General features: G+C 36.6%; 1 protein-coding gene across 2 annotated transcripts in view; it reads right to left on the reverse strand.

Annotated features, from left to right (window-relative positions):
• Positions 1–285: 285 nt before the first annotated feature.
• The window catches only part of diaph1 (diaphanous related formin 1), a 126,222-nt gene continuing 99,026 nt past the window's right edge, over positions 286–27,481 (reverse strand). For both annotated transcript variants that reach the window (XM_089135103.1, XM_089135102.1), the window contains 10 exons: positions 19,407–19,505; positions 19,200–19,294; positions 17,499–17,600; positions 17,171–17,410; positions 15,763–15,892; positions 15,200–15,325; positions 13,565–13,728; positions 12,132–12,273; positions 9,547–9,636; positions 286–2,066 (listed from right to left, as the gene is read on the reverse strand). In XM_089135103.1, coding sequence (XP_088991229.1) covers positions 1,879–2,066; positions 9,547–9,636; positions 12,132–12,273; positions 13,565–13,728; positions 15,200–15,325; positions 15,763–15,892; positions 17,171–17,410; positions 17,499–17,600; positions 19,200–19,294; positions 19,407–19,505 — 1,376 coding nt within the window. In that variant the 3' untranslated portion in view covers positions 286–1,878. The remainder of the gene's footprint in view (positions 2,067–9,546; positions 9,637–12,131; positions 12,274–13,564; positions 13,729–15,199; positions 15,326–15,762; positions 15,893–17,170; positions 17,411–17,498; positions 17,601–19,199; positions 19,295–19,406; positions 19,506–27,481) is intronic.

A 27,481-nucleotide genomic window follows, 5' to 3' on the forward strand; every position in this document is an offset into this window, starting at 1 on the left:
CCCAATCCTATCCATCTCCACCCCTTAGAGCCGTATCCAACTCCGCCCCCTGGATCTCATGTACTGCAATGAGGAGCTACATTTAAGTCTGATAGATCCATGGATTCCATTATGAATGGAGTTTATATAGTTTCTCCATTACTACAATCGTGACCCAAAACAATTTAATTATTAACAATTTTGTCTTGCAGGCCAGGGTTGTGTTTTTCTTTTCTTCTGTGGGCCTTTTCAGAACTTTACATAGCAAAATGTGATCATAAACAGAAAAACACACTAAAACAGAAACAGTATTAAAGAATTTAATGGTGTAGGTTCAGAGATAACCATAATAAACATCTCTACAGTCAAAACGCAATATACACAATTTGACCAAATGGATCTCACCAATACAATCTCTATTATTACAGTAAAACAATCCACAATAAAAAATGACAGAAAAACTGTTCATAAAAAAACATCAAAACAAAGAAAACGCAAAGTCTCTTTGTTTTTCCAGTGATCTTTATCCAGCTTTTCCAACAAAGTGAAACCGTATACTCGCACAAGCACCCGTGAAGCCTTTCAGCACAATCTGTCGGCTTGCAGGGTCCTCAAAATTAGTCCACAAAAATCTCAACAATTGGAAATTTGGCTTCAAAAACTCTGGGGGGTGGGAAAAAACACAGGACGTTCTCAAGCTCTTTCAGATGTGGTGGAGTTAACACACATTACATAAACACATACATAGGTTTTAATCTACTATAATCTGGAAGAACATTTCTCAGGATTTCGTGCGGATGCAGTCAGAGCTATGGCTTTAAACAGTGATCTCTACCCTCATTCAGGTAAGTCATATTGCAAAACTCTGAGGTCACTGACTCAGTCTTAAAGGTCCACTTGTTGAACAAGATCTGTTGGGGATATTTGCGAAGACTGCTAAGAGAAAGACTCCAGTTTAATAAACCTATGTGCAGAACTCGATCAAACCATTTACCAGAGAAATAAATGCCAAAGGTCGTGCCCTCAAAATGAATGTATTCTCCAGTTTATCCACGCGAGCGTTTTACTCTTACAGGTTAAACCCTGAACATGACATTGATCGGTCTTATGATGACGAAAGATGAACGAGTGTGTATCAGCAGTTGCAGTAAACAGTAGACGGACTACAGCACTTCACACACACAAACACAAAACTGACAGCCGCCGTTCACCAACCCGTGTGTGTGAAAGTTTAGGCAGTGCAGCGCAAACAATTATTTCATAAAACAGTGGTGAAGTCACTTTTTATCGAGTCGACCCGAAAACTGTTCTTGCATAAACTGTGATATTTAATTCAATGCAATGATTTAGACTAGACTGGAGATTTAAACGACAGAAGAGAGAACTAATCTCGTGAACAGGTCCCAGACCTTCTTTAACTCTCGTGATGGCCTACAGGACCTCAGTGGGAACACCTCAAGCACACACCAACCGAAAACATGCATTTATGGGCTCGACGTTATTGGCACGGTGCGTTTCGAGAACAATAACGCAACTCATCTCAAACATTCAGCCACGTGATATGTTTCAAAGTCAACAACCAACAAAAAAAGCTTAAGCGGAACAGTGTTCTGAAAAGGAAACAGGAAGCGGAATTTGGAATGGAATGAAACATTCTGGAATCTATTTACAAATCTTTGGAATCTTGCAAAAAGCGGATGAGAAATGAACAGATGTGTGTAGAGCGAAAGAGGCTAGAAAACGACAAAACGATGATACCGCTCCTCCTGTGTGACGGCCAATGGGAAGCCGTATGGACTCACTCAAGGGGGTGTGGCTTAACGAGACCCCCGCCCTCGCAGATTTGGTCCCTTAAAACACATTGTGTCTTTTGTCCAGCAGGACCAGCAGAGGAAGTGTTTAATTTGACCGTAACGGAGCGTCATCTAACAGATCCTCCAGCGAGCCCGTGTCCTCGGGAGTCGAGTCCTTCCTGTCCTCCGTGTTCGGTCGGGTCTTTTTCGTGGCACTGGACGGGCCGCTCTCCTGAAGAAGCTCTTTGGCGAGAAGGTTCGTCACGGCATGACCGGCTCCTCGACGATTGTTGGCTGAAACAGAATGGGAAATAAGCGTCTAAATAATAATAATTTTACAACATTCGGTTTCACGCAATCAAAAGTCATGCTGGGAAGGCCACACTCCGGTGTTAAGAGTCAAAAACACTTTATTTTGATGGTCCCTTTTAAACATTGTTGACTATAAGTAACTTTGCAAGTACATCTCTCATTAGAGTATTAGTAGACCGTCTGCTTAATATCTGAGATGCTCTTCTAACAGACACTACACTGACTAGAAGTAACTTTATCCATACCAGTCTACTAATACTCTACTAACACTCAAGTGAGAGTGCAGTCAACTAAACATGTTAAAGTGACCATCCAATTAAAGTGAAACCGAAACAACCAACAACATACCTTTTTATGGGAACATTCCTGGTTATTTTCAAATTTAATGAACTCGTACAAACTCACCATATTTTACAATAATACAAAATAAGCTTAAAGGAGAAGTTCACTTTTCAAAAAAAACTTTTGCTGATAATTTACTCACCCTCATGTCATCCAAGATGTCCCTGTCTTTCTTTCTTCAGTCAAAAAGAAATTAAGTTTTTTGATAAAAACATTCCAGGATTTTCTCCATATAATGGACTTCAATGGGGACCAAACGGTTCAAGGTCCAAATGAGAGTTTCAGTGCAGCTTCAAAGGGCTTTAAACGACACCAGACGATGAATAAGGGTCTTATCAAGCGAAACGATCAGCCATTTAAAAAATAATTTAAAAAGTTTAAGTTTTATAAGCACAAATGCTCACCTTGCTCTGTTCTGTGAAGCGCGTTCGTGATTCTCCTGTTCGAACTCGTTCATCAAAATGAACAGAGCAAGGCGAGCATTTGTGCTTATAAAACTTAAAGTTTTGTATTTATTTTTTTAAATTAATCGTTTCGCTTAATAAGACCCTTATTCATCGTCTGGTGTCGTTTAAAGCCCTTTGAAGTTGCACTGAAACTCTCATTTGGACCTTAAACCGTTTGGACCCCATTGAAGTCCATTATATGGAGAAAAATCCTGTAATGTTTTCATCAAAAACCTTCATTTCTTTTCGACTGAAGAAGGAATGACGTGGACATCTTTGATGACATGGGGGTGAGTAAATTATCAGCAAAAGTTTTTTTTAAAAGTGAACTACTCCTTTAATAATTGAAAACAACCTGAAATATTCCTATAATCACCCATCAGATTAATATCCTGACACGAGAGAGCTGTAGGATATCATACATGTCATCATTTATGTGCGCTGGTGCTGGTTTATTTAGATAAGTAAGAGACTGCCAAGTGTTTACACACTAGTTAAACACTCGAGTTACGGATGCAGAACAACACTCCTGCGGTGAGACATTCATATGAGAATATTGTCTGAGAATGTCATATTTCGTTCACATGATGCAGCCTGTATGCAAATCACAACCATGCAGAGGAAGCTACACACACACACACACACGTTACCCAGCAGGTGTCCAGTGTGAGCTGTGATAAGGACAGCACTGAGTCTGTTGAGGAGAAAGTCGTTATGGCTGTGAATGATTATAGCTTAGATGCGACCATAAACCTTTACAGCTCACAAAAAATACCAATAAAATGATGCCACGTTTCTATTTTTACATCATATTTTAGTTTGGCAAAGGCGCAATAACAGTCGATCAGAACATGTTTGATGTTTAAAGGTGAAGCATGTAAGATTTTTTTTTTTTTTTTGTTAAAACACATTCTCTTCCTAATTTGAACCTAGTTTATTATTCATTAAATACTAATAGTATCCTATTCAAGTAGGGGTTGCCGATCTCGAAAAATTAATAACAGATAATCACAATCCATGATCTGAGTCGTGATCTTCCTAATTTTGAGATGTGCTACTATGCAGAATTTATTTGCACAATTTCAAACACAGAATTGGATTATAGAATAAGTGGTCAAAATAGTCATCAAGTTAAACTTTAAAACACTGTGTAGTCTTCAGTGTATGAATTTAATATACAAACGAACAGTTTTTATATCGTTTTTACCTTTTGTAACCACAGCCACGTCCAAGTGATCTGACAAGAGGTTACAAGAGGAACAAACGTAAGCTCGTTTCGTGTCTTAGGCCATCAACGTGTCCTTACATTCACGAGTCATTAAATCATGTTTAATTTGGACGTCTCTGTGCTTCTCTTTGAGGTGGTGACCATAGACCTCCATTATATGACTGACAGACAAGAACGGTTTGACCTAAAAATATCAAAATTGAAAATACTGCGGAAACAAAGAAACTACATCTTGGATGCCCTCGAGGTAAGATAAAACAAACCAAAGATTAATTTTAAAGTGAACTATCCCTTTAAAACAAGAAAAATATCAACCAATGCAGGGTCAGAAAATGTAATTTTGGGGAAAAAAAAAAGATTATTTTTAATTATCCCTTTGGCATATATATATGTTGCAAACTCACTTAATTCTGATCAATGTTTCAGAAAACAAACAAACTTCTATAACTAGTGAAGAAAGAGTAAGCGAGAGTAAATATTATATAAATGTCCCACATAATGACTGATCGACATCTGAACAGACTCTGCCACCTTCACACTCTCCTGTCATTCGCCTGTCCCGTCTTTTTTCATCCTAAACTAATGAACAGAACTGTTCATCACACTTCTTACTTACTGATTCAGACAGTCTGGGTGTAAAAAGAGAGCACAGATAATTATCATCAGGATAATGAAGCTAAAAATAAGAATAATTTCACAGTGTTAGGAAGTGTTGAGCTCCCTCTGGCACTGCAGAAAATCATCTCTCTCTCTCTCTCTCGCTCTCTCTCTCTCTCTCTATATATATATATATATATATATATATACACACACAGTATGTACGTATGTATATATATATATATATATATATATATATATATAAGATGTTTATCCGTGTTTAGAAATGTATACAAAAAAATATATATTTTACATAAGTATAGTTTCATTTTTTTGTATAAATTTCTAAACACTCTTTAAGCGATATGCATTTACTTGGGAAGGAAAATTACAAAATATATTAAATCTTGTTTTCTAAAAAAAAATGCATCAATATTATGTGCTTATGTTTAAAACAATAAAGCGAAAATGACTGTTTCTTACTCCATTTTGTTTTAAGAACTTAATTTTGATCTTTCATTTAGAAAAAAAAAAGACTTAATATTTTAGTAATACCTTGATTTAAGAATGTTTATATATTTGTACTGAAAAACAAGTGAGAAAGTGTTGCGTCTAACAAGATTAAGTGTGTGGTATTGTTCTGCTTACAATAGGAGTGTGTGTGTGTGTGTGTGTTGGTCTCTCCGTAGGATGGTTAAAAAGAGGGTGTGTCTGTCTCAATGTTTGTGAGCTGGACAAAGGAGTGTGTGTGTTTGTTTTGTGGACATCTGGCAGAGTTTGGTGTCTCTATAAAGTGATATTGTGTGTTGGGCACAGGGTGCGTCTCTGGCTCTTTGTATGAGTCTGTGTGTCTTTTATGTTGAAGTGTGTGTCTTTCGTCGAGGAGTCAGGAGTGTGTGTGTGGGGTCATGACACGGCAGATGTGTGTATATTAATGAAGAGCCTAAAAACGGACACACCCACACCGGCTACATCCCTATTGCATACTTTCAGTCATAAATAGCATGCGAGATGTCCTCGGATTAGTGTGTGCTTTAAAAAAAATATTACACCTAAAAAACGGTCACACACTTTTTTGACCACTGGAAAGTGTCTGGAAACATCTGTCACAGCCTTGTTTTTCTTCACTTCAAAATGAAATATGGTGTCTATCCTGACTAACATTTATGAGGAGTGTGTGACTGTTTTGATTGTGTTTGTCAAATGAAATATGATACAGAAGCTCTTTAGGGCAAAGTTGTTTCTTTAATAGTGAAACGTCACCCTTCTGCTTGAATTTCATGAGACTTATTTTTGCCATATAAATATCAGCATCTGCACTAAATTTCATAATTTTGATCAGTTTGTGCCTCTGAATAAAATGTGTATGAGCTCTATACGCTCACTATATCAGACTATATGAGCCTGATGTATCAAATATATCATAATATATATATATATATATATATATATATATATATATATATATATATATATATATATATATACATATATATACATACACACACACACACACACACATACACAAAGATTAGTGTGTACACAATGCTTATATATATATTATATATATATATATATATATATATATATTAGGGGTGGCACGGTTCACGAAACCGACGGTTCGGTTTGTATCACGGTTTTAGTGTCACGGTTTTCGGTTCTGTACGGTTCTTGTTATTTTTTTCTTTTAATCTTTAACACTCCAGAGATGTACTTCAGCATGTGATATATAGCTTAATTATCCACACTTTAGGATACAGTATAAAAAAATGACTATCTCAGAGGAAAGCTATAGGTGAGATTTTGACACAGCAAGAAAGAAGAAATTGACATGCTTTTCGTTTATTTGGCAAAAAAAAGGAGAATGTGTATCACTATGTCTACAAGAACTTGTGCATTTTTATCACACAAATCTTATTTACACAAAGAAATTAACTTGCATTTATGAACTGACAACTTTTGTAGCTCTTACAAAAATTCTATCTTTCAAAAGAAAAAAAGAGGAACTACACTGTCTTTTATGAATAAGTCAATATACATGAAACCTCATTGCCTATAATTAGGCTATAGAAATAGCAAAGGCCATAAACATAAAGTGAAAAGTTCAACCTCAACACAAAAAACAGTATCAACAATGCTTCTATTCCCAAAAAGTGAGGGTACCTTTTTTTCAGTTTAAATTAAAGTGCAGGATTTGGAAACATTTGACTGAAGCTCTTATCTAAACATAAAGTGCCACTGTAACGTTATATTAAAATACCATAACATGAAATCAAAAATGTCCCCACACACCGGACTTATAGACTTATAGGACGCTGGCGCATCCTCCAACTCCCTCATCTCTCCCACTTGCCATTTCTCCGCGTGCCGTGACCTGCAGCGCTCCATACTCCACTTTTACTGGCTTGTTTACTAACTTGAACCGGCGCTGCACAGAGCGATCGGTAATGACATCAAATATCGCGAAAGTGAGTGACGGAGCCGTCGTTCCCGCTCTAGTGTGATGTTATTCACCGGTCGCTCTGTGCAGCGCCGGTCCAAGTCGAACAAGCTTACGTCGCGCGAAAAGAAAACACACGTCACATACGGGCACGAGGTTACATTGCGCATGCGTCGAACCGTGAGACGCACACACGCTCCGAACCGAGACAAGCGAACCGAACGGTTCGGGTGTTTTTTCATGTACCGTGCCACCCCTAATATATATATATACACACATACATGCATGCATTTACTTGGGAAGGAAAATTACAATGCTATGCGTTTGTTTATTTTATGTTCATATTTTTGTTTTAAGCACTTAATTTTGATCTTTTATTTAGAAAACAAGACTTAATATTTTAGTAAATAATACCTTGATTTAAGAATGTTTATATATTTGCATATACTGCAAACTTTGTTTTTTAGATTAAGTATTTAATTAGATTCATATTTATTATATAACATTTAATTATATATATTTTATCTTCATTTCTTACTATATTTATTTCTTCTAATATACTAAACAGAGCTTTATATCAATAATGAGGTGTTTTTATGAACGCATTCATATTTTTATATGTATTTTGTGAATTTGTAAGCGAGTCGAGCAGCAGCTGCCGTCCGTCGCTCAGCATCTCTCTGATTGGCTGATGACTCATTATGCGGAGGGTCAGAGGTCAGAGGTTACAGGGCGTCTCCTGTCTCCACACTGCATGCCTGCGGTCTGTCTAAAGGCATCTACACTGTGTGTGTGTTTGACTGAACGCATACATATGCAGAACACACAAGTGGTCAGAATGGGTGTGTTGGTATGTGTGTGTGGCATATGTTGAGGGGTTGAGTCACTCACATGTGCCGAGTGTAGCCGCCTACATAGGCAGCTCCCTTCAAAGGCAGCATACTAAATTATTTGAAACATCTACAAAGGCTAGAACTCACTAACTCCAACCTTTAATGCATCGAGGACGCCTTAACATGCTGTCTAGGTAGGGCGCTCACTAGGATTTGGAACATAGCTTGTGTGGAGGCTGCTTCAGAAAAGCTAAAAATACCAAACACCACTGATGACTCATGACACACACACACGATTTCAAGAAAAATATAGAGTCTGAAGCAGCAAAGTAAACAGAGATACAGAGAAATAAACAGAGAGAAAGAGAGGGAATATAAGATGGTGAGGTAAAAAATGAGCAGAGAGGAATAAAGGGGTGAAAACAGAAAAAGAGTTTGCCATGAAACTGAATTTAAAAACTAAAAGTGCGGGAATGAGGAGGGGTTTGTGTGTGTGTGTATGGTCATCACTGCCACATAGCAGCACATCTGGATTCATTCAACAACAGATCCACACACACACACACACTGCTCCACAGTCTAAAATACAGTGAAGAGAGGAAACATAAAACACACATTTGTGTACAACTGTAAATCTGAACTATATATGAAACTATCTATGAAACACACTGAATTCATGTTTTCCTTCAAAAGTTTGGGTTATTGTGTTTTTGAAAAGAGTCTTTTTGATCACCGAGTCTGCATTCATTTACTCAAAAATACAGTAAAAACAGCAATACGGTGAAATACGGTAATATATTTTAAAATATAATGTGTTCCTGTGATCAAAGTTGTATTTTCAGCATCATTACTCCAGTCTTCAGTGTCACATGATCCTTCAGAAATCGCTCTAATATGAGGATCTGATGCTCAAGAAACATTTATGATTATTAGCAATGCAGCTTGTAACTGTGATACTTTTTTCCAGAATTATTTGATGACCAGAAACATGTTTTTTTTTTTAAATAGTAATAGTGAAACACTGTAAAAAATAATTTTGACAACTAAACAACTAAATACCGTTTTGTCAGCTACAGTATAAAACTGTAATTTAACAGCATATAGCAGACAAAATGGTATTTAGCTGTTAATTAAAAAAAAAAAAACAGTAACATGCCGTATTTTTTTAGCTACCAGTTATTTTACAGATTTATTTTTGAGTGAAGGTATTTGTAATGTTACGTTTAGAGTGCTGAATAAAAGTATTAACTTTTTTCCCCCCAAACTTTTGAATGCTACTGTAAAAACACTAATACTGTTTGCATCGATGCATTGGGCAGACACTCTATCCAAAGCAACCAATCCAAAGCAGACACTCTATCCAAAGCAACTTAAACTGAATTTAAATGACACATTTCATCATGCTTTCCTTGGAAATCAATCCCACAAACCCGTGTGTCCCGTTTCTATGTAGTTTTTCACAATTGAAAGTTTGAAACTTTTCAACATTCTGTGTTCCCTCAATACCAACAATAACTGCAGATCTGACAAATGAACTGTAACGATGCATGTGTGTGTGTGTGTGTGTGTGTGTTACCTGCTTGTCGTGGTCCTCTCTTCCTCTTGAAAGCGGCTCCAGACTGCAGCGCCTCCAACAGACCATCCATGATACCAGTCTCATCTCCATCTGAAACACACACACACACAAACACTATTAATATTACACATCAATAACGGTCTCATCATCACTATCTGAAACACACACACACACAATGTATTACTGCTGAAACACATGCAGATTTGTAGAAGCAGAGAGCAAGTCTCAGCCACAGTGACATCAGATGAGAGGAGCAAAGGATCATGGGAATATAAACATCCTCAGAGACAGCAGTTACAGCAGACAGCGCCCCCTAGCTCACACACACTGATGCACACTGCTGACCTACATAACTGAACCACACACACACACACACACACATGATGGAAAGGACTGTATGCTCTGAAAACATTTTGTTTGTGTAAAATATTTTGTTAAAAGCATGCGGCTTGATTTCACTTGATATGGTGAATGACTTCAGGGATGTGTTGTGTGTGTGTGTGTGTGTGTGTAGACATATGGTTTCAATCACATCCTCTCTGGACAACATGGGGTTGAAGATTTATGGATCTAATTTCCCTTCCCCCCATAAACACACATAGCACACACACACACACCTCCCCCCAATAAACACACACACACCAAAACCTGCAGAAAACACCCTGCAGCCCAAACAGACACACACACACACACTGCTAGTCTCACTGTAATCCCCAGAAAATCTGCAGCCAGATGGTTATGTGTCTGACCTGACAACCTAGATCTCTCTCTCTCTTACACACACACACACACACACACACACACAGAGAGAGAGCGGTTTGCAGTGCACACACACCACCATGAGGTGTGTTATAGGAACAGCACATCTGATCTGCTGAGATTCTCTCCCTGCTACATATTACATATTAAATGTATATATTATATTAATACATATAATATTATTGGAAAATAGAAAAATACGAGTTTTAATGTTAAATTATTGGTACCATGTTAATTTATTATAATTGTACAGCTGCAACATTAACTGCAGAGACATGACACGTAGTGTTCAAAGTGAAATATATAGCGTTCAAATCTAAATATAACTTTTTATTATCGTTTTATAATTTGAAAATTACTTAAACGGATCTAGAATTAATACATTTTAATTAATATTTAAAAATATATATTTTATTGATACACACACACACACGATCATACTATAAATCTTGATATTTTAACAGTTTAACTCTATGGGGTATTTTAGTGGGAAAACTCTTTTTTTACCACAGTCAGTTTTTGTAAAGGACACACACAACTGAACCCTGTGTGTTAGTGAAGCGCTTTAGTGTCCCTCATGAGCTGCATTACACCATCATCAGCCATTACACACACTCTTATGAGCATCGTCACAGTACTGGCCGGGACATCTGTCGGACATCTGTTTGCACACACACACAGAGACTCTGTCACTCAACACTGACACCTACTGACCGCCCACAGGAACTGCGGAGACTAATGTGGGAAACATTTTTTATTTATCTAATCCTCAGGGTTTAACTGCTAAACTAAAGATAACGTGTGTGTGTGTGTGTGTGTGTGTTTGAGAATGTGGGAATGTCGAGGCCAAACATTTAAAATATTTAACCCTGAGAATTCTATGAACCGTGTGTGTGTGTTTGTGTGTGTGTGTGTGAGAGAGAGAGAGAGAGATGCATGCAGATCTCTATAGTCTTCCAGAAAGAACATACTTGTGTCTCTGTGTGTGTGTGTGTGTGTTTGTGTGTGTGTGTGTGTGTTCTTTCAACTGACTTTCAAATCAGCCACCTGTATGCAAATCAAACCTCATAAGTTACCAGTTTTCGTGGCACGGCACTTGCATAATAAAGCTGATATTAAATATATACATACATAAAAACTAGATTAAAAACTTAAACTTAAAGAGAAATGTTGCCTTGGCATCTCACTCATCAAATAAGTTAAAGTACTAAAGTTACTAAAACTAAACTGAAAGAAAAATAATTTAAAGTGAACAAAAATATAAAGAAAAAATGAATAAATAAGTACTAAAAATTGTATTTTATAATTATATAATTACAAACAAATTAATAACTGAGAAATAACAACATTGTTTAACATGAACTAACAATAAACAATACTTCTACAGCATTAATTAATATAAATTTTTAGTCATAAAAGTCATAAAAACTATCAAAAGATAATCCATTATGATTTAACATGAACAATGAAAAACTGCATTTTTATGAACTAATATCAACAAAGATTAATAAAAGCTGTAACATATTGATCGAATTTAGTTCATGTTAGCTAATAAATTAACTAATATTAACAAATGGGACCTTAATACCTCTTTTTTTCTATCAAAACACCCCTCACACTCACACTCACACACACACACACACTTACACAGGTCTGCAGTAAAAAGGAGAATGGAAATTTGCCCCAAAAGTTTTAAACTACAGCCAGACAAGAAAAGTAGGTCAGAGAGAGAGAGAGAGAGAGAGAGAGAGAGAGAGAGAGAGAGAGAGAGAGAGAGAGAGTATGTCAATTTCACTCAGACACACACACACACACTGAATCTTTACCATCACTGATGTTGAGTATCTTTCCCTCGTTGATTCTCTTCTGTTTCTCCTCTTTCTCTTTTTCCGCTTTCTCTTTCGCCAGTTTGGCTCGCCGGATCTTCTCCTCGGCCTCTTTCCGCTTCTGGTTCTCCTTCACCGCTTGCTGTAAAAAAGCACATGCATGCAGAGAGGTGAAGAGTTGAACTGGAGATCTCGGATTCAGATCTTCTTCTGTTTGTGCAGCTGAAGGAGAATATAAAGTAATAAAGCGTTATGATGAACAGATAAGATCATAAAGTGTGTGTGTGTGTGTTTTTCACATGGAGTCTCTGCTCCCTTTACGACAGAGAGAATGCAAGGAGGTCTAGACAAACGTCTGTTTTAATATACTAAACACAGACTGATGACTGAACCATATGTCACACACACACACACACACACACACACACACACACACACACACTAAATTCTGCACAGAAATACCAATACACTACGGTTTCAAAATTTGGGGTTTAATTTACAATAAATGAATGCTCTTATTCAGCAAGGGTGGATTCAATTAATCCAAAGTGAGAGTAAAGACATCTATCATGATACAAAAGTTAAAATCATACAATTGCGAGTTATAAAATCTGAATTTAGAGTTATTCAGCTTATTTCTTATTCTTTGTCCATTTACTGCATTGTGTTATTCAGAAGTAGAGCCCGACCGATAAAGGATTTTGAAGGCCGATACCGATACAAATATTTCTGGGTTTTAAAATCCGATATTCCGATATATTGGCCTATATTTTTTTTTATTAAATATTGTTGGATTTTACACACGTGTAAAAGAAAAGCTCACTTTTCTACACAAGATTTGTTTGATACTTTTTCTCTATGTCTAAATGTTCACTCCTCGCAAGTATAACTTGCATTTAACAATGCAGGGACTGTAACTAGAGATATGTTAGTTATAAATACAGTAATCATTACTTTATTTAGGCAGAAAAAATTCATTGTGGTTTCCAAGCTCATAAGCGGTCTTCCACTGATGATAGTGGTATTAGCTAGCTTTGTGGTTAGATAGACTATGATGAGCCGTAATTTAGCAATAGATAACATCATACTGCAAATTGTAAAACATACATTTTCAATATAACAGGCCAATGAGAGATGATTGAAGCGTGTTTCATCCGTTTTTATTTTATTTTTTAAATATTAATTTATCGGCCATTATAACTGCCGATACCGATATTATGGAAAATGCCAAATATCGGCCGATAATATCGGCCTGGCTCTATTCAGAAGTGTCCACACAATCACAGAACAGCTTTATTCTGCGCTGCTACATGAGGTGCATAAAGTCACAATTGTGAGATGCAAACACGCAAGTATCCGAATTTTGGGAACAAAAGCTTCCGTATTTATCCAAGGTAAACACCGGTCAGTCTTCTGTGGGGTTGTGATCTCACCTGGAACATGGTCCTGAAGTTGTTGAGGTCACCGAATAACTCTTCTGGGCTCATCTTTTTGGGGTCGAACACAAAGAACTTGCCCAAATCCTCGTACTGCTTCTCCATGTTCTCGTGCATCAGCTGCAGCTTCTCAAACTGCTCACGAGCCGCCGAAACAAAACTGTACAGGACTCGCGTTAAGAAAAACACACACTGCACAATTCAACATCACTTACACAGGGATCAGCTTTTATATCTCTCTCTGAGCCAGTGGACGTGCACTATGACTGAATGAATGAATGCACACACCGTATTATCGTAATGTTCCGACTTTATTCTCCTTATATCGAAACATTCCAATTTTAATATTGCAACATTTCGACTTTAATATGGAAATATTTTTACTTTAATATCGACATATTTCAACTTTAATATCAAAACATTTCGACTTTAATATCAAAACATTTCGACTTTAATATGGAAATATTTTGATTTTAATATCGACATATTTCAACTTTAATATCAAAACATTTCGACTTTAATATCAAAACATTTCGACTTTAATATGGAAATATTTTTACTTTAATATCGACATATTTCAACTTTAATATCAAAACATTTCGACTATAATATCAAAACATTTCTACTTTTATATGGAAATATTTTGACTTTAATATTGAAACTTTTCAACTTTAATATCGAAATATTTTGACTTTAATATCAAAACATTTCTACTTTAATATAGAAATAATTTGACTTTAATATCGAAACATTTCTACTTTAATTTCAAAATATTTTGACTTTAATATCGAAACATTTCAACTTTAATATCAAAACATTTCAACTTTAATTTTGTAATATTTCGAATTTAATATTGAAACATTTCTACTTTAATATCGAAATATTTTTACCTTAATCTCGCAACATTTCTACTTTAATATTGAAATATTTTATCTTTAATCTCGAAACATTTCCACTTTAACATCAAAATATTTTGACTTTAATCTCGAAACATTTCTACTTTAATATCGAAATATTTTGACTTTAAAATCGTAAAATTTCTAATTTAATCTCGAAACGTTTCTACTTTAATATCAAAACATTTTTACTTTAATCTCGAAACATTTCTACTTTAATATTGAAATATTTTAACTTTAATATCGAAATATTTTTACATTAATCTCGAAACATTTCTACTTTAATATTGAAGTATTTTGACTTTAATATTGAAATATTTTAACTTTAATCTCTTAACATTTCTACTTTAATATCACAATATTTTGAGTTTAATATCGAAACATTTCTACTTTAATATTGAAATATTTTTTCTTTAATATCGAAATATTTTGACTTTGATATCAAAACATTTCTACTTTAATATTGAAATGCTAGATTTTTTATTTATTTTTTCCATTGCGGTTCAGGTCTTGAAGTATCTCCCCAAACAGAGCAAGTACTAAAACAAACATTCTCCCAAACTTCCTTAATGGATGAACTTCACAGGACGCTCGTGGGACGGCACACTTCAACTAGAACCCAAACAGGATGTGATATCACAATGGGTCATTGACACTGTATTTATATAACATTATTCTTTGCAGAAATGACAGTGGAAACCAAAGTGACACTTCCTGTCAGGGGGAATAAAGGATATGGTCATTTTCTCCACAAATTTGTCCTTGTCGCTCTGCGGAGGGGGGAACGTCTCAATGTCTTTCTCCAGGTTTTTAATCTGCTTTCCCATCTGATCTATATTCTTCAGGAGCGTCTCCGCCGACACTAAGAGAGAGACATAAAAAAACATATCTCGTTTGACCATTTTTGAAAGAAGACTCTTAGGCTCACCAAGGCTGCATTTATTTGATCAAAACACAATAATACTACGATTCAAAATTCAAAAGAACAGTTTTCTATGTGAATATACTGTAAACTGTGAATTTTCAGCATCATTACTCCAGTCTTCAGGGTCACATGATCCTTCAGAAATCATAATATGATGATGATTTATTATCAACGTTTGAAAAAGATGCGTCATTTTTGTGGAAACTGTGAAACATAAACTTTTGTAATATGACAAATGTCTTAACTGTGACTTTTGATCAAATTAATGCATCATCGCTGAATAAAAGTATTAATATCTTTTTTTAAAATGCATGGTAGTGTATATAGAATAAGGAAAGCATGCTCAGTGACAGGACAACGGGACTGAGACTGACCTCTGCTGGCTTTCTCCACGTGGATGAGTTCGTCTGGGAAGGCCATGACCTCAGGGTGCTGCTCCTGACATGTGTCCGCCAGGAAGTGCAGGAGAGTCTGTTTCTGATCTGCTGATTTAGTGTCTCGCAACTAAACACACACATACACACATTTGTTTACCACATCAGGCACTTTCTACAAAATAGGTACAAAATGTGTTCTCACTAGCAATTAATTTACAATGTTTGCACAATAAAAGGCACAAACACAAAACCATCCCATAGAGAGAATCTTTACAAATGTTGGTAACAATGTAAACTTCTATTTGTTAACATTAGTTAAATGGGACGTTTTATGCCCTTTTTTGATTTCTTGATTTCTAAACGAATGTGTTAACCTCTTAACGGTCACCCCCCCCCCCCCCTTTTTTTGAATAGACATGGCAATGCTTATTTCAAACTTAAATGGTTGTAATTCAAGAATGCTTTGGAATATAGACGTAAGATTGGTCTTGTTGTAAAGAATACATTTGGCAGATTTTTCTTGAAGTGAAATAAATCAAGAAAGTGAAACAGAAAAAAAGTTATAGAAGTTTGAGTTTATAGAAACGTACAATGTAAAAAAAATAAATTATTCATATTTTATATAATATATATATTTTCAAAACCTGGGCTACTCTAAAACTGCAGAAAAATCAAAGCCAAAAATCTGAACAAGTTGTGTTTCAAATTTTTGGTTGATATCTCAAAAAATGAGCTTTCAGTGAAATTTAGTTTGGGCGCAGTACCGAACGCTTCCACTAGGGCACAACCAGACTCCATTACAGCCCATATAAGGGCGCCTCCATTTCTATGTGTTTTGAGTGATATGAACCATTATTTTCACAAATTTCACACAATTTATGAAGTAGAAATCCTATTCAGAAGTAGTATGGGAAGTTTGGCAGATTTTGATATGAATTCAACCTCTAGGAATCACATACAAAGAACACGCATGCGCGTTATAGCTTATTGCCATAACACAAATATTTTTTTCATAATATTTCAAACCTTTTTTTTCTAAAAATAATTTAATGTATGCTATCTTTTGAACTCTTGGCATGAAATCAAACTGAGGTTTCTAACTTTTTTTTCATGATTTTTCATGTTCATTGCTATTTCAAAATAAAGGTCTGAACGCGCTTTATGAGTATGAAAATATTCTTGTTGCAAATTGATAAATTACGGCTCCTGTCTAAATTATTTTGAAAATCAGTCACCAAATATGGAAAGTAGAGATTGTAAGCTTTCAAATGATATATAGTTTGTCAATATTACTTAAGGTCTTTTCTAAGATATTATTGCTCTAAAAATATAATGGCAAGCGTCCCACCTGTGGGACGGTGACAGTTAAGTGGCATTTGTCAACGTGAGCAGATCAGGACATCACCTTGCACAGGTAACTGATGCTGAATCCGAAAGCTTTGGCGTTGCGCGATCCTGCGTTCATGAAGTTTCCCAGCAGCAGCGTGAGCTCCAGCAGTTTGGCGAATCCCTCGCTCTTGCGAAGCTCCTCACAGGCGGCCGTCACCGCCACCACTTCAGGCTTCACGTTATTCACCTGCTCCTCGAACTGGAGCTTGAAGAGGATGGCGCTCAGACGGGGCTTCAGACGCTTCACCGAACTGATCTGGAGACACACACACACACACGTGCTCTCAGTCTCCGTCTCTGTGTGGTTGTGTTTTGGACAAGTCGGTATTGTGTGTGTTTCTCACCACGACTCCGAACTGCTCCGACTCAGCCAGCTCCTCGTACTCATCTTTCAGCTCTGTTAATGTGTTGAGCTGTTCCTGCTCCGGCAGCAGCTTCAGCAAACTCTGAAACACACACACAAGCGGTTTACCGCTAGAGAAGAAGACACCAGTTTCACCGGGTTTGTCCATTTAGGATGGCCTACCACAGTGTTGTGCCAGAACGATAGTTTTTTTTAAATATTTTGGGGCGAACGTGAACTGAACGTACTTTATTACTGCCTGATGAACGTTTCTGGTGTCTGTGAACGCACGCTCTCTCAGTTTAACTTCGTACAACAGAGAGCCTAAGTCCCGCCCCTCCGCTTCCGGCTCATGGGACCTTATTTCGTAAAAAAATATGAATGGTAGTCAATGGCGAGAGACAACTTATCTTTTTATTCCGTCTGAACTGTGCCCTCAATTACACATATGATGTTTGTCAATTTAAAAGATAATTCTGAAAGTCAAAAACGTCGCAGTTTGTCATAAAACAGAAGAGTAACATTTAGTTTTATGTGAAAATCGCTCGATGAACTACATCTCCCAGGAAACGAAACAACGAGTGAGATCCGCTGCTCGTGTGTGTGTGGTCTGGGACTCAGGCGTGACGGCGTAACGTTACGATTATAACGTAAGACTGTAGAAACAATGACAGACGTTAGCCTTAGTAAAATTAGCTTCATTCATTGAGAGAAAATGTGCGCCTTTGGGGTTTGTAGTCTTTGCAATTACTAGGGATGGGCAACGATTAATTATGATTAATCGCATCCAAAATAAAAGTTTGTGTTTACATAATATATGTGTGTGTAGTGTGTATAATTAATTTGTATATATAAATACCCACACATGCATGTGTATATTTAAGAAAAATGTGTTATTAATATATCAAATATTTATATTTTTATATAATATTAATTATGTATAAATATAGTGCAAATATTTCTTAAATATGTACATGCATGTGTGTGTATTTATATATACAAATTAATTATACACACCACACACACATATATTATGTAAATATAAACTTTTATTTTGGATTAATCGTTGCCCATCCCTAGTAATTACATATTTTCACAGTCTTATACCTCAACGGTTTTACATCAAACTGCGACTTTCTTTACTTTAAAATGTATCTTTTAAATTGACAAACATCATATGTGTAATTCAGGGCACAATTCAAACCAGATCAAAATATTTGTTGTCTCTCGCCATTGACTACCATACAATATTTTTCTGAAATAAGGTCCCATGGTGGTCGACCGGAAGGGGAGGGTTTTAGGCTCTCTATAGGGTGCCAGATTTCTAGGCTAAAACCCGGCTAAAACACACGTAAACAGGCCTTAATATGTAGCGAAAAAAAAAAAAACAATCTGGCAACACAAGCCGTCGACAAAGCAGCGAGCGAGGAGGCGTCGTATGATCATCATAAATGTGTAAATTCGCGTCAGGGTCCTGATCATCCAGACCGGGTTTAAACCGTCTGGTTGTACATAAATCAGATGATAACAGGTTAATCAGTTTGCTTCCTCAAGTTCGGCCGGTCCAGAAGCACGGGAACTGACCCCTGCTTTCAAGTTGTGTGGTTCACTGGAGTTTAGAAATAAACTGAACTTTAATATCAAATAGACATCAAAGATCCACTCAATCAATACGAGCGCTTTCACACACACTCGTTCATACCTGCACCATGTTTTCAGAGAGAACTTTCTCGTTGACCTCCAGGATGACATTCTTCATCTCTTCATAAGGCATCCTGTTTGAACCCAAGAATATAGCTGCAACACACACACACACACACACACACACACACAGTTGAGCACACAACACTATACATGACTGTTAAACTAGTGAGATATTTCTCATGTGAATGGATTGGCTGATACTCACAGAGATTCTGGGATGTTTTGGAGTCGAGCACCTTCAGCTCCTTCACCTTCTTCTTTTGAGCGTTTTTCTTCTCATCTGATCCCTCTTGATCTTTCTTAACTAGAAATGCACAAAAGAGAGAGGGGTAAGTGCTCATGTGCGTTTAAAGAGATAGTTCCCTTCGAAATTAATTTTTGGTATGTTTTAGCTTACCTCAAGGGCATCCAAGATGTAGGTGTCTTTGTTTCCGCAGTAGTTTCAATTTTGATATTTTTAGGTCAAACCGTTTCTCACACAAACCGCTCGTTTCGTGTCTTAGGCCATCAATGTGTCCTTACATTTACGAGTCATTAAATCATGTTTAATTTGGACTTCTCTGTGCATGCTCTTTGAGGTGGTGACCATAGACCTCCATTATATGCCTGACAGAAAAGAACGGTTTGACCTAAAAACATCAAAATTGAAACTATTGCAAAAACAAAGACACCTACATCTTAGATGTACTTGAGGTAAGATAAAACATACCAAAAATTAATTTCAAAGTGAACTATCCCTTTAAGATGCTGAAATGATGTTTCCGCACAGTCTCATACAGGTTACGTGGGTTTTTGGGGATATGATGAGGCACGTCAAGCAGTGAAATCAGTGTCTATGTCAACAGGTCATGTAATACTGCTTTAAACAACAATTTTCTAATAGTTTGATGATTATCATACGTGTGGAGTTATGAACTGATGTTAATTGAGAGGCTTTTTGAAAATTCATATGTCTAGTGGGGTTCGGGGGAGAACATTTAGATTTTCCCCATCTGCACATTTGCATTCCAAACAGTAATGGCCTTAAAGGGATACTCCACTTTTTTTTTGGAAATAGGCCCATTTTAACACTCCCCCAGAGTTAAACAGTTGAGTTTTACCGTTTTAAAATCCATTCAGACGATTTTTCTTATATTTAGAAGAATATCAGTAACCAGACAGTTTCTGGTCTCATTGACGTCCTTAGTAGGAAAAAAAATATACTATGGAAGTCAATGAGACCAGAAACTCTCTGGTTACTGATTCTTCTAAATATCAGAAAATCGGCTGAATGGATTCGAAAACGGTAAAACTCAACTGTTTAACTTGGGGGGGGGGGGGGGTGGGTTAAAATGAGCCTATTTACAAAAAAAGTGGAGTATCCCTTTAATCCTCGAGACTTTTCTAATTTATTTTGCATAAATGTTCAATTTCGATCAAACGCCAATGTAATCCTTCTGTGTCTAGAGGCATATATGAGCACTTAGTATGAGCATCAAATATCTGTTTCTTTCCTAAATCAATGTTTTGGACTAATCTGATCAAAGGAAATATCTAATTCAAAAAAGAAAGAAAACTCTGCACACACACACACACACACACACACGTGTGTTGGCATCTCTGTTCTAAAGACAGACTGTGAAGGGAGCAGGAGGAGGTCAGAGGTCAGATGTCAGGGTGGAGAGTCAAACGTTCAACAGCTTCAATGAAACGTGAAGACTAAAGTTCACACTGCTGACGAGTCTCCAGAGGACCACGGACACACACACACACACACAGCATGAAACACAATCAAGATCGGATAAACATCTTCAGCTCTATCTGCAATCTGGCCTGTGCTCTTCTGTCCATGTCTGTCCTTTATCCTTCTCTAATGTCTCTCCATTTTCAGCCTTTTCTGTCTCGGTACCTCATTTGTCTCTGGCATCTGTGTGTGTGTGTGTGTGTATTGAGTTACAGCAGCATATGGAAACGCTTAAGAGAGTGAAACTGCTCTAGATTACATTACACACACGTTGAGTTTTATGAGGACTTTCCATAAACACAGTGATTTGTGTACTGTACAAACTGCATGTTTTTCAACACTACCCATCACAGAAACCTTTCTGCATTTTTACATTTTCAAAAAGCATCACGTATTATGATTTATAAGCTATTTCACACAAGGACAAGGATTTCTGGTATACTCGTTAATGTATTTTTCACCGTTTCTTCCTGTAAATCTCCTGCCTGTTAATTTATCTTATTCTAATTATGTTGAATTCACTTAATCTCTTAAATTACTCCAAAATATATATTTTTAGAACACATTAACTATATTTAAATGTATAAACTAGGGCTGTGCAAAAGTTAATTGCGATTAATCGCATCCAAAATAAAAGTCTGTTTTACATAATATATTTGAGTGTGCTGTATATAATTATTTTGTATATATAAATACCTATGCATGCATGTATATATTTAAGAATTATTTGCGCTTAAATTCTATATATATATATAAATACATAATCTATATTATATAAATATAAATATTTTATATAGGAATAACACATTTTCTTAAACATATACATGCATGTGTGTGTATTTATATACAAAATAATTATATACAGCACACACAAATATACTATGTAAACACAGACTTTTATTTTGGATGCGATTAATCGCAATTAACTTTTGCACAGCCCTAGTATAAACATATAATTTTAAAATACCTACGAATTAATATACTTGCAACTTCTTGCATATTATTTCTACTTTTATGCATTTTATGATTATTTTATAAGTCCCATACTGTAAAGCACAGAACAACATTGTGCATGAAATGTGCTTCATAAATAATGAACATCAAGTTTTAAGGAAAACTAAATAGAAAGAGAGTGAGGACTAGATAGAGGACGAGACCATGAATCCGCCAACAGCATAATGCGATCTGAAATGTCTGTCAGTGGGTCAGTGTGTGTGTGTGTGTGTGTGATTGATTATGTGCTCAGCCAGTGAACACACAGCCATAGCCTCAGCAAATCACTGCCTGTGATTCATAAAATGGGATCTGTATTCAAAATGGCTGCTGGCCTCTCTCTCACACACACACACACACACACACAGAGACACACACACACAGACGGGATTCTAAAACTCATTTATGAGCCAATGGCGCCTCTGCAGGTCAAAATGAAAACTGCAGCATGACAACAGCACATCTGTGTTACATTAACACTACATTTACAAGTGTGTGTGTGTGTGTGTGTGTCTCTTTAATGTTATTGTTTCTGGATTGTGTTGTAAATGTCCTGCTGTCTTTTGTATTTGTGTATTGCCTGAGGTCTATTCATCCATTCGGGCTTTTATCTTCCTCTCATGGCATCCAGCCTGCATCATACAAAAGAGCTCACACACACACACACACACACCTCAAAATGAGGACATATCACTGGCATACTATTATATAAATCCAAAAGATGAAACTATTTCTAAAGGGAGGTTTGGTCACATGTAGCTCTCTTCTGATGAGAGTAACTATAAACACCCTAAACTATTCTCTCTCTCTCTCACACACACACACACACACACCAGAAAGCTTGTGGTTATTTCTGTAAGTGTCCAGCTGTCTTTCCACTTCAGTCCGTCTCTTTGTCTGTCTTCCATTAAAATGATTGTTTTTCTGTGTTTAATAGTCGAGCGAGAGGCACAGACATCATGTCTGCTGTTTCTGGAACTCCTGATCTCAGTTTAAACACACACACACACACACTTCTTTTCCCATAAAAGGCAAGAGTTTATGCGATGGAGTTCACAGTGAGAGAGACACACACACAGACGTCCAGCATGTTAAAGTGTAAGCAAGTGAACTCCACCTCATCGGCAAACCAACCACAACTCAATACAATCACACAAAGAGGAACTTTGTTCTTTCATCTCTCTCTCTCTCTCTCTCTCTCTCTCTCTCTCTCTCTCTCTCTCTCTCTCTCTCTCTCTCTCTCTCTCTCATTCCAGATTATTTTTAGTGTATTGCTGACAGCCTCTTTTGTCCTGTAGAAGTTTATGGTGGAGCGCTGGCGCCTCTAGTGGAGCACACACACACTGCAGACTAAACTCACACTAAACTTATTGCAAAACACCAAACTTTCCCCTTTCAGAGAGTTTGAGTTTTGAAATATGGGGAACAGTTTATATTAAACGTTATACTAAAACTTGGATTTATAATTTATATAGTCTAATGAACAGACACACAGCAGTCTTAAAGTCCCCTGAATGACACTTATTCAGGAATCAATCAGTCATCTCTTACATTTACTGAGGCTTTTGTTATAAACACGACGCCTGATTTACAGCAGCAACCAGTTCTCGGAATGTTGGAATGGATAGAACAGAAGTTTCAAATTCAAAAGTAACAGATTTTGAATTTGAAACTTCTGTTCTATCCATTCCAACATTCCGAGAATCCGATCAGTTCAAAAAAGACGCCAGCACTTTTAAACGCAGTCCTCAAGGAAAGAATGTTTCTCCTCCTGAGAGAAAGGGAATGTACTCGTCAGCAAACACACACACACACACACACACACACACTCCATACTTCAGTAATCTAATAGAAAACAACTCTCCCAGTAAAAGTGCAGCTCTGAGAGTTTGACACAAAGAAAGAAGGAAAGAGAGACAGATGCAGGAGAGAAAGAGAAAGAAACAGAGCAGGTGTTCGTTGTTTGGGGATTTAAATGTAAAACACAGCAGCAGCTGACGAGAGACGCCGTCCCTTTAAACTTTAAATGCCCATCATATTGTGTGTGTGTGTGTGTTTCGGGGAGTTTCCAGGGCTCCGGTTGCCGAGGGTAACCTCGAGCTGAAAGGGGCCCTTCATCCTGTTTTTGTGTGGAAAGGAAGGAATGAGAGCAAAGAGAGAGGAGAGGGGGGCGAGCGAGGGGTGACTCAGTGCCAGATGGCAGGGTGTGGTGTGACGGGGGCGGGGAGAGCGGCAGGAAGTGGGAGGGGCAAGCTCAGGGGGAGGGAATGCAGGCGGGGTTTAGAGTCTGCTCACTTGCGCACCCCTGGTGCATGAACGGTGCAACTGCAGTGTGAAAGTATTGATGGGATATTTAGTAGATAATGCATAAAATATCAGCTAAAAAATGCAAACACTACAAATAAATTAATTGTAATTAATTAATCATTCAGGATATGGTATATAAAGATGATTTCTAAAGGAGAAATATAAGTTACAACGACTTAAGTAGTTAATACATTTATGGATGTTATGAGTTTTTTTTTGGCACATATCCTGGCAATAGTATTTTTTAGCACCATGTTGTTAAAAATAATTTACAGTAGTCAACGTTTGAAGTGGATCAAAAAAGTTCAAAGTTGTGATACAATTAATAATCAGGTAATACAATGTTTATTGTTCAAAATGTATGAAAGGTTTTGATTCACTTCAAATGTTGATTACTGTATATATTATTTTTAACATGACATGGTGTATATATATATATATATATATTGAAGAGTTCAGATGCAAAAGCCTCTAAATGCCATTTGAAATTTTCTTCTAAAATGATGATTTTTATCAAACTTGTATATTATGTTCAGTAATTTCACTTAAATGACAATTAATAGGTAATCTTCATTGCCATTTAAGTGAAATTACTGAACTTAAATATACAACCTTGATAAAAATGATCATTTTAGAAGAAAATTTCAAATGGCACTTAGAGGCTTTTGCATCTGAACTCTTCATATATATATATATATATATATATATATATATATATAGAGAGAGAGAGAGAGAGAGAGAGAGAGAGAGAGAGAGAGAGAGAGAGAGAGAGAGAGAGAGAGAGAGAGAGAGAGAGAGAGAGAGAGCTTATTCTAAGGATAGTTTAAAATGAGGCATTTATAATGATAATTTTAAGTTTCAGATTTAATTGATTTTTTTTTTTTACCAGCGTCAATATCAGGTTAAAAATGATATCAATGTATAAAGGAAAGCATATATGATGTGTGTATTTAACTGTGTATGTTTGGCTGTATAAATCTATTTGTGAGGTCATACTGCCATCTATTGGCACAACTGTGAACTGCAGCATTTCAGTTCTAAACATTTAGACTGATTTATTACAGAAATGTACAAAATGACAAGAGTACACTGGTGAAAAGTCTTCTAGCTTGAGATTTCAAATTTACCTCACACACACAAACACACGCAGACTCGTTTATTTCAATTAAAGTGTGTAATTGCATTCAACAGTCTGTCAAAAGGACAGGGAATAAGTGAGATAAAGTTGTGTTTTGGCATATAAATTTTAATGTGTTTTCTTGACTGTGACATTGGCACTAAGTGACCTCGGGAGAGAAAGTGTGTGTGTGTGTGTGTGTGTGTGTCCTCTGCTCCTCCGGCCATGAAGGTCTGCAGCAGTGACGCACAAACACAATACCACTTGAATTACTGATCAGACGCACACACACACACACACACACACACACACACACGCTGAGGCTGAACACAATCATATTTTAACTCTAAGGAATGTGGAGATAGATTAGGAACACACACACACACACACACACACACACACACACAGAGAATAATGATTTTAAATCAATGCTCCATCCGCTCACAGAGACCCACGTCAAGATTTACTACAGCAATTACAGCAACCTAATTACACACACACACACACACACACACACACCATGTAATACGTCTATGACTCAGTCAATCTGTCCCTCCTTCACAGCTCAGAGCTCAAGGGAGCCTGTAGGACACACACACACACACTCACACTGGATGTTGTGAAGTTAATAAGATGCCGAGGTGACTGTGCGCAAAAATATGAAGGTCACACACACACACACACACAGGAGGAACAAAACACATCGATCCACATTTGTGCAAACACAATTTCAATAAACAATCAAACACACAGAAGAGGACATGAATAACACGGTTTTTACTTTAGTCAGTGAGTGTGGACGCAGCCGATACTTAAGAGTGTGTGTGTGCGTGACAGATCAGTGTCTATGCAACATGTAATCACACACACGTCGGCTCTTACACAGCAACTCACTCTCCATCAATGAAGAAACCAAAGTGATGTTTGCTAAAGCTGGAAACACTGCCCTCTACTGGCACACACTTACACTTCAGCTAAAGCTCAAGATAAACACTCTCTTCTGATCACATCATTTGCATTTATTTGATCAAAACGAGTGATATTGTGAAATATTTAAAAAAAATATACACCCGTTTTCTGTGTGAATATTAAAAAAAAAAGCTGAATTACTCCAGTCTTCAGTGTCACGTGATCCTTCAGAAATCACTCTAATATGAGGATTCGGTGCTCAAGAAACATTTATGATTATTATCGATTATCATATTTTTGTGGAAACCATTAATTTAAAAACCAAAGTACTGACTCTAAACTTTTGAGCGGTAGTGTGTGTATATATATATATATATATTAGGGCTGTGCAAAAGTTAATTGCGATTAATCGCATCCAAAATAAAAGTCTGTTTTACATAATATATTTGAGTGTGCTGTATATAATTATTTTGTATATATAAATACCTATGCATGCATGTATATATTTAAGAATTATTTGCGCTTAAATTCTGTATATATATAAAAATACATAATCTATATTATATAAATATAAATATTTTATATAGGATTAACACATTTTCTTAAACATATACATGCATGTGTGTGTATTTATATATACAAAATAATTATATACAGCACACACAAATATACTATGTAAACACAGACTTTTATTTTGGATGCGATTAATCGCAATTAACTTTTGCACAGCCCTAATATATATATATATAAAATGACAGATGAGAGAATTGGTCACAAATGTGGCTGACAGTCTTTAACTTGTATTGACATCAGAACAGTCCTGTCAAAACACACATCAATTTTTTTGAACGGCAGATGAATCTGATGGATTTAGACACACACAAACACACACACACACACACACACACACACACACACACACACACACACACACACACACACACACACACACACAAAGAACAAACACAGAGAGTTTGTAAAGAAGCTCCATCTCTTATTCTCTGCTGTGGGCGAGACTTCAGGCGTGCGGCCTGAGCTAAAAAACCACACAGAGATGCCAAGACACACACACACACACACACACACACACATCAAGACCCGCACCAGAGACCAGCTCAGGGTCTGGCCTACAGACACACACAACAACATGATTTCTGATTCTATCTCTCTCTCTCTCTCTCTCTCTCTCACACACACACACACACACACACACACCAAATGTCACTTCAAG

Source organism: Pimephales promelas, chromosome 9, assembly GCF_988280905.1.
Source record: "Pimephales promelas chromosome 9, fPimPro1.hap1.1, whole genome shotgun sequence".
In the NCBI taxonomy this organism is placed as follows: domain Eukaryota; kingdom Metazoa; phylum Chordata; class Actinopteri; order Cypriniformes; family Leuciscidae; genus Pimephales; species Pimephales promelas.